The sequence below is a fragment of the Mastomys coucha genome, unplaced genomic scaffold (assembly GCF_008632895.1).
Source record: "Mastomys coucha isolate ucsf_1 unplaced genomic scaffold, UCSF_Mcou_1 pScaffold21, whole genome shotgun sequence".
In the NCBI taxonomy this organism is placed as follows: domain Eukaryota; kingdom Metazoa; phylum Chordata; class Mammalia; order Rodentia; family Muridae; genus Mastomys; species Mastomys coucha.
Genome location: NW_022196904.1, coordinates 92844413 through 92856546, shown reverse-complemented (window position 1 = coordinate 92856546; position 12134 = coordinate 92844413). Strand labels below are relative to the sequence as shown.

Genomic DNA, 12134 nt, shown 5'->3' with positions numbered 1-12134 from the left:
AATGTGTGGACAGGGAGGGTGTGGTCTCTGCAGTGCACTGGAATGAGCAGCACTAGCAGGTTAAGGTTGCTGCCATTGAGAGCCTCAGAATCATAGTGGGGAAGATGACACTAAAGCAGATAAACTTACCCGGTTTGGGTAGAGATTAAAAAGAAATTTGACTATGTGCAGGAAACATCTGTAGACTGGAAACTAGAGAGGAAGATTGCCAATGTTTTTGATGGGGTGCTTCTGTACACAGGTATTGCCTGAAGACGAAGAGCCAGAAGAGGAATGAAATTGAAGGTACTGTAAAGCAGGCTGATAGAGTCAGAGTCTGGAAAGAGTGATAGTAATAAAACCTGAAGTAGTGTGCCTGTCTTTGGAACAGGAGAGACTCCTGCTCAGAGAACTGAGGTAAGAATGGATAAAGGTGTGAGTACTTTTAAAATTTAAGTAGCAATAATATTTCAATCAAATGTTTTATTTCTTTGGTTAGATGGGCCTGTTATAGTTTTTTTTTTTTTTTTTTTTTTTTTTTTTTATAATGTTTGTGGTTTACTATGTGGATTTCAAGGAAAGAAAGGCAAAGATCAGGGGAACTGTCTCAATATAGAGTGTATCAGGAAGGATATAAATGAACCAGGAGAAAATGAAGTGATTACAGTGTTTCCTAAACAATGCACAAGCATTAGAGGACTAACAGGGAAGTAGAAAATCACAGAATTTAAGATCTGAAACCTAGAACTTTATTATTATTTTTTTTTGTGATGACAATTTCAGGATGACTATAGCATTGGGAGGTTGAGGCAAAGTCTGGTTAAAAGTTATTTGGTCTGAAATTTGTGGCTGCATGTCGGTTATCTATGCTATCAACTGGGAAGTTCTCAAAGACATGCTCATGTTCCTATTTGGTCTCTTAATTTCTATTTTTCTCTCCAATTCCAATACATTTCTGCAGTGTATGGGGAAGTGGTAGGATAGTGTACCTAATGGTAATGACCAGAGGGCTTTGTGCATGTGGTTTGCATTTGACCATCAACTAACCCTGCATAGGGCTTCCCTCTGTCCTAGGGCATATACTGGGCCTGGTAGTACAGAAATAAATGAAGATATGTTCCATTCTTAAACAACTAATAGTCTAGTAAGCAGGGCAGAATGTAGGCACACGTATTTTATCCCTGACATTTTGTGTTGGAGACAGGACATCTGAAAGAAGGAAAGGGAAGAACTTCCCTCACGTCCTCTCTTGGACCTAATCCTCATCTGTCTTCTCCCACCTGCCTACCATGCTAGGCATGAATGGCACTCCCTTCCAGCCAGCCACACTACAGCTGACAGGCATTCCTGGGATGCACACAGGCCAAGCTTGGATTGCCCTGATTTTCTGCTTCCTCTACTTCATCTCCATTGCAGGCAACCTCAGTATCCTCGCTCTGGTCATTCGGGAACCTCCTCTACACCAACCCATGTACTATTTTCTCTCTATGCTCTCTCTTAATGATTTGGGAGTGTCCCTATCTACACTTCCCACTGTACTTGCTACCTTCTGCTTCAATTACCGACATGTTGGTTTTGATGCCTGTCTGGTCCAAATGTTTTTCATCCACACATTTTCTTTCATGGAATCGGGCATACTACTCGCCATGAGCTTTGATCGTTTTGTGGCTATCTGTGACCCACTACGCTATTCCACTGTGCTTACCAATAGTCGCATCTTGGCTATGGGTCTGGGTATCCTTGCCAAAAGTTTCACTACCCTTTTTCCTTTCCCCTTTCTTGTAAAAAGATTGCCCTTTTGCAAGGGCAATGTGCTACATCACTCATATTGCCTCCATCCAGATCTGATGAAAGTGGCCTGTGGAGACATCCATGTTAACAATATCTATGGGCTCTTTGTGGTAATTTTCACGTATGGTGTGGACTCAGTTTTCATCCTTCTGTCTTATGCATTGATCTTGAGAGCTGTGTTGGTTATTGCATCACATGAACAGCGACTCAAGGCACTCAACACCTGCATATCACACATCTGTGCAGTACTGGCATTTTATGTGCCCATAATTGCTGTCTCCATGATCCACCGCTTCTGGAAAAGTGCTCCAGCTGTTGTTCATGTTATGATGTCCAATGTCTATCTGTTTGTACCTCCCATGCTCAACCCCATCATCTATAGTGTGAAGACCAAGGAGATACGCAGAGGGATGCTCAAAGTCTTCCATAAATCCCAGAACTGACGAATGCAGTAGAATCGGAGAGAGCTCTGTTAGAGGAGGGACTAAGACTTGCCTGCTAAATTTAAGAATATTGCTAAAACAAAGTAGAGGCCTCAAGCTTTCAATAGTTTTTTGGAATCAAGAATAAAAGAATAATTTGGGGTGGGGTGAAACCTGGAAAGGGGATAACAGTTGAAATGTAAATAAAAAAAATGTTGAATAAAATGAAGAAAAAAAAGATTAATCTAATTTATGCAATGATAAACTTAGTTATTGGCCAATGACTGTAAGAGTCCTTCTGCTAGATTCTGAGAATGTTATAGTGGTGAGCATAACACCACTGGTAAATGAACAGATATACAGGTCAAAAGATGTAGAAGCAGCAACTGATGCCCTGAAAAGTATTGGTTATTTTTTCAGGAATACCAAAGTACTGCAGGGAAAACTGGCTTGAACACAGGGGATTCTAAAATCACAAAGAGTAAGGTGGAAAATTTTAATATAGAATAATGCTATGGAGGTTTGATGTTGATATATTTGTAGAAATAAAGGCAGGCTATATTAGGTGGGTAGGGAAAAGCTTCTGAAAGCTGACAGAGGTTAGGTAGAGTGTTCCCTTCAGCATGGGAGTGAAAGAACCACTTAGGTCTTGCCAGAAAAAAATTGCCTGAGACAAAATACTTTCCCAGAAGAGTTTGGAGCCTCAACTCTCCAGTTGTGGTCCAATAAACAACACAGTCATATCTCATAGCTTTTCAGAGAACACAATCTTCGGTTCCACATTCACATTCATTCCATGCCAACTCCAGGGACTCTTCTCTGAGCCCATGAAACAGAGATTCTGAAGAGTGAACATATCGGTTTGTGTTTGAATAATTTCCCTCACTTACTCTGATACTGTTAACTTAGAACAGTACCATAGACTATGTGGGCAAAAGCATAATTTTTTTTCTTCAATCACAGGGATTCCTCCTGAGAAGCATGGGGAGCATGGTCTAAAGACATTATTCAAGCCTAGTGGATGGTTTTTTAAATTTGGGGGAGACTGAGTTCATCTCAGGAGTGTGGTATCTGTGGTGAAGAGAGCAAAAATGGATTGCCATCCTATCCTCATGATGTGATGGAGGTTAGAAGTCTTCTTAGCTTCATATGAGAGTTTGATGAGCATCCTCCAGCCCCTTCACACTGGCTGCCCCATGGTATGCTTCCCTTCCCTCACAGTCTGGATCATTGTTATCTAAACCTACCTGGCATAGAAAAATTTTGATGGGGCTTTCAAATAAGTAGACAGAATTAAAGAGAAAAGCAAGTTAGCTTTTGCAATTAGATGAGATATTAGAGTATTCCATGTGGGTTAATGCCCTGACTAGGAAGCCCCCTGAGAAATCTCTCATTGTAGTGTAAGGCATTATACTTACACTTAAAGGGGTGTATTTATCTCCATTTAAACTGTCAGCTGGGTGGAGCCTCATGATTTCTTCACAAATGCTAAAATTTTAATACAATATTCAGTTAAATGTTTTATGAGTGTATATTTGTTTTACTGATGTGATTGTAATATTAGTTTCATTCAAGTGTATCAAGTGCTTTGATTGCCTTCCCCCATTACCCTCTCCTAGTCTCCATTTCCCCTCTGATAGTTCCTTCCATTTCCTTAGTAGTCCTTCTTCCAACTTAATGTCATGTACACATGTGTACTTGAATTACATGTGAGGGAAAATAAAGTTTTCTTTCTGAATTTCTACTACCTTGCAGTGAGCACATAAAATAGTTTATGACATACATATGTATTATTTTCTTTGGTTTCACTCCCACACAACCTTCTCTTGTCTCTCCTCCTCCCTTCTATTTGTGTCTTTCTTCCTCCAAATTGTTTCATATTACATACAAATATGTGCACATGCATACACACATGTTGACACTCATGCATATAAGTGCATGTACACACTTATATGCTTACACAATGCACATTTGCACACTCACACATATGTACTGATGCACAACAGACCATATTTGTCTTTAATTTTTCTTGTCCCCTTGTCTATGTCCCTTTAGATTTCTTTCTCCTCTCATAGTTGCCTTTTTATTTCCATATTACCTATGCATTTCAGTTCAATTCACACTTAAGTCTAGATTCTTTATATGAGAAAACATATTTGTCTTTTTAAATCTTGATTACTTTCCTTTACAAGATAAACTCCAGCTCAGCCCATTTTCCTGAAAATGACACAATTTCACTTTCTCTGATTAAAACCAAATACTATGAATATAGCATATTTTCTTTATCCATTTATCTGTTGATAGGCATGTAGGCAAGTTCTACATCTTGGCTCTGTGACTATTGCTGCAATACGCATGGATGTGCAAGCCTCTTCCCATGGATTGTCATTTACCAGATACATTTTGTGTCGAGACTTACAATGTATTGCGCTATGCTATGCATTGTACTGATATTAAAGTATTATCACTATCTAAATGAATAAATATTTGAGATTCTCTTACTTATGTACTCACTCAATGGAGATCTTACAAAAGGACAAAAGCCAATGGTCCTTAGGGACATGGTAGGGTCACAACACTTTGTGAATTTTGAAATCCACACTTCTCCCTGCCAGTCTCATAGCTGATATGAAACTCTTTCCCTCATTATCCTATAACTTACAATTTTTTTTTTTTGGTTGAAGTTCTCTTGAATCACACATTCAGGATTCAATATCATTATCTCAGCTCAACTAATAGTGTAGCAACACTGGAAGCAGACATTGCTTTCACCCGTTCTTCCAATATTTCAGAGCTTCAGAGTAGAAGAAATCTCTTTGCTGAGCTCCATACTCCACTCTTGTACAGTACTTGACTAGTGGAGGTAGCCTCCCTTCCAATCTCTCCTTAACAAGGATTCATTCCTTCAGAAACCAAAATGAAGAAGAGGTAACATGAAAAATTTACTGAGAAGAACAGAAACTATGGGGAAATACATACTAGAGGTTGAGAAATTAGGACTTGTCTCAGAGCTTATGGTAAGGGTATACATAATACCCTTCAACGCAAAACACACAAGCCATTTACCTCTTCTCACTTGAGTATCCGTCTCTTGCAGATACTTACTCATTCTATGAAAAACACGTTCCAAGTAGAAAGTTAATTTATTACCATCATAATATAATAAGAATGCATGGGTAAGACTCAGCCAATTATGTCTGTAAGTTTGAATCTCATGTCCCTGCATGGCCCTGAAATGATCCTGAACTCGGGGAAGTTGGTGGAGGGTTCAGTGGGAGATGGAAGTATTGAATAGGGAATTGAATCGGGAAGAGAAGAGATACATGGATGAATGTAGCCAAGATCATATTCTTTATTGCTAAAATCCTGAGGTTGGCCCTGGACTCTAAGTTCTATCCCCTTATAATCTTTATGTTTTGCCTGGAAACTGAAGCTGTTTAAATCTCACTATTCAATGGCCATGCCTCTGGATTCTAGGTCCAGTTTTCATTTTAAGCTAGCTTTTGAGTAGGGAGGGGAGTTACAGGTAGTGAACTCAGAAGCTTTTTTCTCCATCTTCATCATATGGAAGGAGTTGAATTTCTCTAGATCTCTGGGGAGATAGGGTAATACCTCTCCAAGGTAAACGGTTTTTTAAAGTTCTTGATTACTATCCCCAAGGTGAGATCTCACCCTCTCCACTTTCCAGCACACTTCAGTATCACACTGGGACAAACCAGAACCCCAAAGGCCCAGGTCTCTGGCAAGCTCTTGTTAGGATTTATAAAGTCCATTTTTGGTTTGTGGCTAGTGGCTGCCTGAGGCCACTGTGACTGTGGAACCATTGTGAATTTGGCCATCTGTAAATCTAAGAATTCCTTCATTAAGCCCTCTCAGGTGATGTTGAACCCATGCTTTCTTGATATGTGTACAAGAAGTGTGTTTTTATTCATCATTCTATTGGCTTCTCAGGTTCTACGATTGTGGTCCTCTATTTTTAAATTTATGTTAATGCCTATGTGTATATGAATAGATGCCACAAGTTATTTAGTACATGATAGAGTGTTTTAATACAATAAACAACTCAACAAATCTCATTGTTATATAAGTTTTCTTTAGAAAGAGTAATACGGATTTAAATGCCCTATAGTTTCCCAGGTGCTTTCAGCTGAGATTACCAGTGGCTGTCTTAGTAATGCAGGTGGTGTGATGATGATGATGATGATGATGATGATGATGATGATGATGATGATGATGATGATGATGATGATGATGAAGAAGAAGAAGGTGATAAGGGTCTGTCATGTCTCACATTGATCCATAGCCATGAAATTCTGTCACAGGATGGGTGAGAATTCTTTTGCCTGCCACCTCAGGCCTGGGGTCTTGCAAAGAGCTGAAAGGAACTTTAATGCCAGTTCAGCAGGTGCTGCCAGCACTCCTCCTCACTCCCACATGTGTGCTCACTCTGCTTTTGAATATCTCCACTGCCCATAAGCATAGCTTTTACTCTGGGAAAAACATTCTTTGCATGAGCTTCAAATTATCCTCTTGTTGCCTTTCATCCTTGGCCCCACTCATCTTCACTGAGGTCCCCTCTGTTCTCCAAAGCTCCCCTTATGGCAGTTGTTGGTTTGATGACTGTCTAGAATGTGGAACCGAGGACTTCCAGTTTTGTCTGAGCATCACATCAGAGCTTCTGTCCATCTAGTTATACTTTTAGTTTTCCAAAAGCATACCGTGGAGTCACAGTCACAGGAAGTGCAGTGGAGGTATTTGGTCAGACAGAAGTATGACTTCAAAAGAGTTCAGAATCCAATAGGAAGGACAGAAGTACAAATGCAGCATGTGTCAATCATTTTAGTAGTGGTGGGTTATGGGATCTATTTGTTTGTTTGTATCTCTATATAGCTGCCTCTAGAACTTGCTATGTAGACCAGGCTAGCCCTGAACTCAGAGATCTGCTTGCCTTTGCCTTCCAAGTGCTGGGATTAAAGGTGTGCACTGCTGTGACTGGCTATGAAGTCAATTTTTTCATTGAATGTCACTAGTTTTCCAAATAATCTCACTGAATACATATTCACAGGTTTTAACATTCAGCCAGATACCATAGCACTATATAATACAAATGATAAAAATAGTAAATGCAAAGGAAGACCAGTTGCTGGAAATTACCCACCTCTAGAGTATAAACTTTGTAGCTAGCACAGAATTGCTTCTCAGCTCCAAATGACACCATGGTAAGTTTTCCTAAAGAAAACTGGGTGCCAATAATGGGAAAGAATAAGATCCTCAGAACAAGAAACCCTAATGATGTTTTGGAACATTTCCCCTTTGTGGAAATTAACAGTATTAGAATATTTTTAGAATGAAATAATCAGTAGTAGAATGCCACAATTCTAAACTGTAGAATGTCCTAAGAAAGTATTAAGAAGGTAACTTTGAAAGAGATTCATTGCATGGACAATATGTGAGACTGAGAATTTTGGCTTTAAATATAAGAGAATACTTGTTTTCAAGAATTTCAAGCGTACTTCTGAGTAGAAACATTATAAAATATAAACAATAATTGTCACAGTATGCTATAAATACTGTACCAGCCTGCTGAAGGAAGAATGTCACTGTTAAAATATCAAAATTCTATAAAATAATATAAAGGTTAGGGTTGAGATAACTTTTTATTTATGCTTACACAGTATTATGAAAAGCTGTCACCATGCAAACTATGTATCACATTATTGATCTGTGTTAAATTTATTAACCAGTGGGAATCTTGACAAGAAAATTTGGGTGTTAAAAGCAAGATACTTTAAGAATCAGACAAAGTAATTTAGCATTAGAAATATGCAGTATGGAAAAAAATATAAAGCACCATATTAAAACTTTTAGTTGTTGCTTATATAACCTAGATCAAATTGGCTTTCCTTGTACCACTTAAGAAAACCAGAAACATGAGCCCTGGATATCAATTTTCTCTACCTTCTACATATTTAAGTATGAGAATAGTATACCTTCATTTTATAAGTGAACAAACAAAACAGCAATCTCTCATAAGATTGAGCAATCTGAAAGCCTCTTTGACATGCAACAAGTGGGAATTCAGGGGACCAGGGAGAAAGACAATAAGGTCTGCTGTTATTCACCCACCAGCTTTCTCACCTCTTTTCTTCAATTTCTACAGGGATGTTAATAAGTGTGACTCTACAGATTTGAGCTAACTTCAGTTTGTTTCAAATGCAGGTGAAAACTTATCTCTACTGTTGGTGTCATGGGAGCAGAGAACAATGAAAGTGTTGACCTCCTATCAGTCTTCCTGACTGGCATTCCAGGACTGGAGGCCCAACATGGCTGGCTCTCCATTCCCTTTTTCATCATGTATATGGTTGCCATTGTGGGAAACAGCCTAATCATGGCAGCAGTGCAGGAAGACTCAGCTCTCCACGAGCCAATGTACCTGTTCCTCTCCATGCTGGCCATTTCTGAGGTGGGAGTCTCTGTGTCCACACTGCCCACTGTCATGGGCATTCTTTGGTTTGCTGCCTACAGAATTGACTTTGATGGCTGTTTGGCACAAATGTTCTTCATTCACACTTTCTCTGGAATGGAGTCAGGAGTCCTGTTGGCTATGAGTTATGACCGCTTTGTAGCCATCTATAATCCTCTGCGTTATACAGCCATTCTAACCCTGCCTCGGATCATATCCATGGGTCTGGGTATTACACTAAAGAGTGTTGCACTCATGGCCCCACTCCCAATTCTTTTAAAACAGCTTCCATATTGTCACATGAATATTCTCTCCCATTCCTATTGCCTCCACTCAGACTTGATCCAACTACCTTGTGCAGATACTAGGCTGAACAGCATCTTGGGGTTGGCCATTGTCCTGGCTACTTTTGGGCTGGACTCATTGCTCATTGTGGTCTCTTATGGACTTATTCTTTATACAGTGATGGGCATTGCATCTGGCGAGGGTCGGAAGAAGGCACTCAACACATGTGTGTCACATATCTGTGCAGTGCTTATATATTATGTGCCTATGATTGGTGTGTCTGTGATGCATCGCGTTGCCAAGCATGCATCGCCAGTGGTCCACACACTCATGTCGAGCATCTATCTGTTTGTGCCACCAGTGCTCAATCCCATCATATACAGTGTCAAGACCCGTCCAGTCCGACAGGGAATTGCCAACTTGTTCTCCTGCAAGAAGAAATTTATCTGAATCGCACACTCAGAGGGCAGGGATTATTCTTGCATCTATAAACCCTGGTTTTTACTATCCCACAAGGAGAGTTTTCTGTTAGGTATTTTGATAATGAAAAGAGAAATTCAAAGCATTATTATAAGCTTGATTATGAATGATACATCTCATACTCATCTTACATTTTACTGACATACAAGTACATACATGTTCAACTTTTCTTCTTAATCAGATATGCTAATTGAATGTAGAAATTAGTAAATTCATCCCAATTCTTAAAGAATAGCCAGTTATCATTAGTTTTGAGATTTAATGATATTTAAATTAAAATAAATAAAATTCATTTTTTAATGAAATTCTTAGAGATGAAGTGTCCTCTTAAGGATATTGATTGTGGAAATTTCATTTTGAATTAGTATATTTTTCGACCGGGTATTCATGGATTTAACATTTTCTTCCTTATGAAAGAACCCCATTTTACTCTGAAGACTGCCCACATTTAAAAAATAAATTGTATGATAACCTATCTATGAAGATACATTGCCATATAAGGCACTGATTCTTCATCCAACCCACCATCCAACAGTTTCCACATCTAGATTTTATGTGTTTCTAAAGACTTTGGGATGTCCAGTGACTGAATGATTTCAACTGAAGCATATAGTAAAATATGAAGAGCCTCAACTGCCCAGGTGTCATGTGTGGATATTCTTTCTCTCCTCTTTCTTCCTTCCCTCAGCCTCCATCAGCTTCAACATGCTGTGAGGTATGTTCTGTTCTCTTCCCTGACCCCTTCTCTCAGCTCCATCAGCACAGGTCCAATTGTCTCTTCCTCCTTCTGCCTGTGGTTTAATAGACAGCGTCATAAAATGGGGATGGCCACACTCTCATCTCTTAAACTACAGAGAGGTGGTTCCTAGGTCTCCTACCAGGTCCTTAGCCTCTCTCACCTCAAGGGCTCAAATTACAATTTTACAATATTTTCTGTTTTGTAGTATTATTTCACCAGTCACCTATACATAGTAATGTTTTGAAATACTTATTTTTTGAAACAGCAATTATAAAAATTTCATTTATATATTCTCTTAGACAACAGAATTCTGTCTACTTCAGTATTTTTAGGTTGCTAGCTAATATTTTGTAATACATGTACGTAGTGGGGGAGAGCTCATTTTCAGAGATGATATAGTAGGTTATAACAGTTCACCATACACTTCATGCAGTTATATTTGTAATGATTTAAAAATTGATGTCAGTGATTTGAGAATATATTCTTTGACAGATACACCAACACATTTGTTGCTGCTGCTAGCTCATTTTTTTTAAAATTTTTGCCTCTCACAAAGTTTTGACTATGAAACATAATTTTGTGTTTAAAATTATTTTTGTTTATTCTATTACAAATGTATATACATACATATTTAAATATGTATTTTCATTATAGCTATCCTATACTATTTTTAAAGAGTCCATGAATTTGAAAGAGAGCAAGTCAGGTATATAGGAGGGTTTGGAGTAGTAGAAGAGAAGGGCAGAATGATAAAATAATAAGATAAAAGATAAAAGAAATTATTTTTAAAAATTGAAAACCCATTGAGGACATAATTTATGTAAACAGTAGAAGTGTTGAAAAATGTATATATTATGTAAAATATCTAGGTAAGGACTGATTTCTTAATGAGATGAATAGATTTTGATTGCAAAAATGTACTTTTTAATAGATGAGACCTAGGTCGGCCTGCATTTTACTTTCTGTCTTTTTTTGTAAATGTTAATTTGATACTAGAAAGCTTGACAACAGAAACAAGAAAGTGTCATCAGTGTTCCTCTGTTACTGCCATAGCCATTGCTGAGTGGATGCTTATGGAACCAAATCACACAGTTTACGTGGCTTAGTACAGAATTAGTTAAACTGTTCTTCACAGGTCTATTTTCCCAAACTCCCAGCTTCTCAAACTTATTCCACTTCAACACTTGATATGCAGTGTTAATTTTCCTTTTCATGTAGGATCAATATTTGTGTTTTATCTTTCCTTAATTGTGCTAGTTCAAGAAATTTTTCTATAATGATAGATCAAAATTATATAAAATCTTACATTTAATTAAATTCTAGCATTTAATAGTGAAAGAGACATGCAACTGGTATAGCTTCAGTGAGCATGTTCATACATTATAAGAATTATGAGTTTGTAAAACAAGATCATGTACTTTTTCAAATGTTTAAAACACTGAAGAAAAAAGAAGAAGCTTTATATATTTTTTTCTTTTTTCTTTTTTTTTTCGAGAGAGGATTTCTCTGTGTATCCCTGGCTGTCCTGGAACTCACTCTGTAGATCAGGCTGGCCTTGAACTCAGAAATCCACCTACCTCTGCCTCCAAAGTGCTGGGGTTAAAGGCGTGTGCCACCACCACCCAGCAGAACCTTTATATTTTAAAAAATGCCTTTCTCAATCTAAAGGCAAGTGCTTAGAGAATAACAAACCTAAGCTTTAAAAAGAAAACTTTTAATTTCTAGTCAAGCAGTAATATCTCTTTATTAGCTGGGAGTATTTACTAAGCAAATGTTCTACTCCACATCCTTCCTATGCACAGTTTTATGGCAGTGATCTTTATGATTGACTCCATGTTACATTTATAAAAGTTGTCTTTTCTGTATAAAGTTCAGTCTTCAGTGCACCTTCCTCTGCAAGAAGAGATGAGTGATCCCCTGGCGGATCTGCTTGGTCTTTGCACTGTAAATGATGGGGTTCATCACAGGAGGTGCC

General features: G+C 38.2%; 2 protein-coding genes across 2 annotated transcripts; both read left to right on the top strand.

The window, feature by feature from the left end:
* The first annotated feature begins 1268 nt into the window (after nt 1–1268).
* LOC116100735 (olfactory receptor 51I1) lies at nt 1269–2213 on the top strand. The gene has a single exon (XM_031384472.1). The coding sequence runs from the start codon at nt 1269–1271 to the stop codon at nt 2211–2213; it is 945 nt and encodes a 314-aa protein (XP_031240332.1).
* A 6182-nt stretch (nt 2214–8395) lies between these two features.
* On the top strand, nt 8396–9426 carry LOC116100734 (olfactory receptor 51I2-like). The gene has a single exon (XM_031384471.1). The coding sequence runs from the start codon at nt 8440–8442 to the stop codon at nt 9388–9390; it is 951 nt and encodes a 316-aa protein (XP_031240331.1). The 5' UTR covers nt 8396–8439; the 3' UTR covers nt 9391–9426.
* Nucleotides 9427–12134: the final 2708 nt, after the last annotated feature.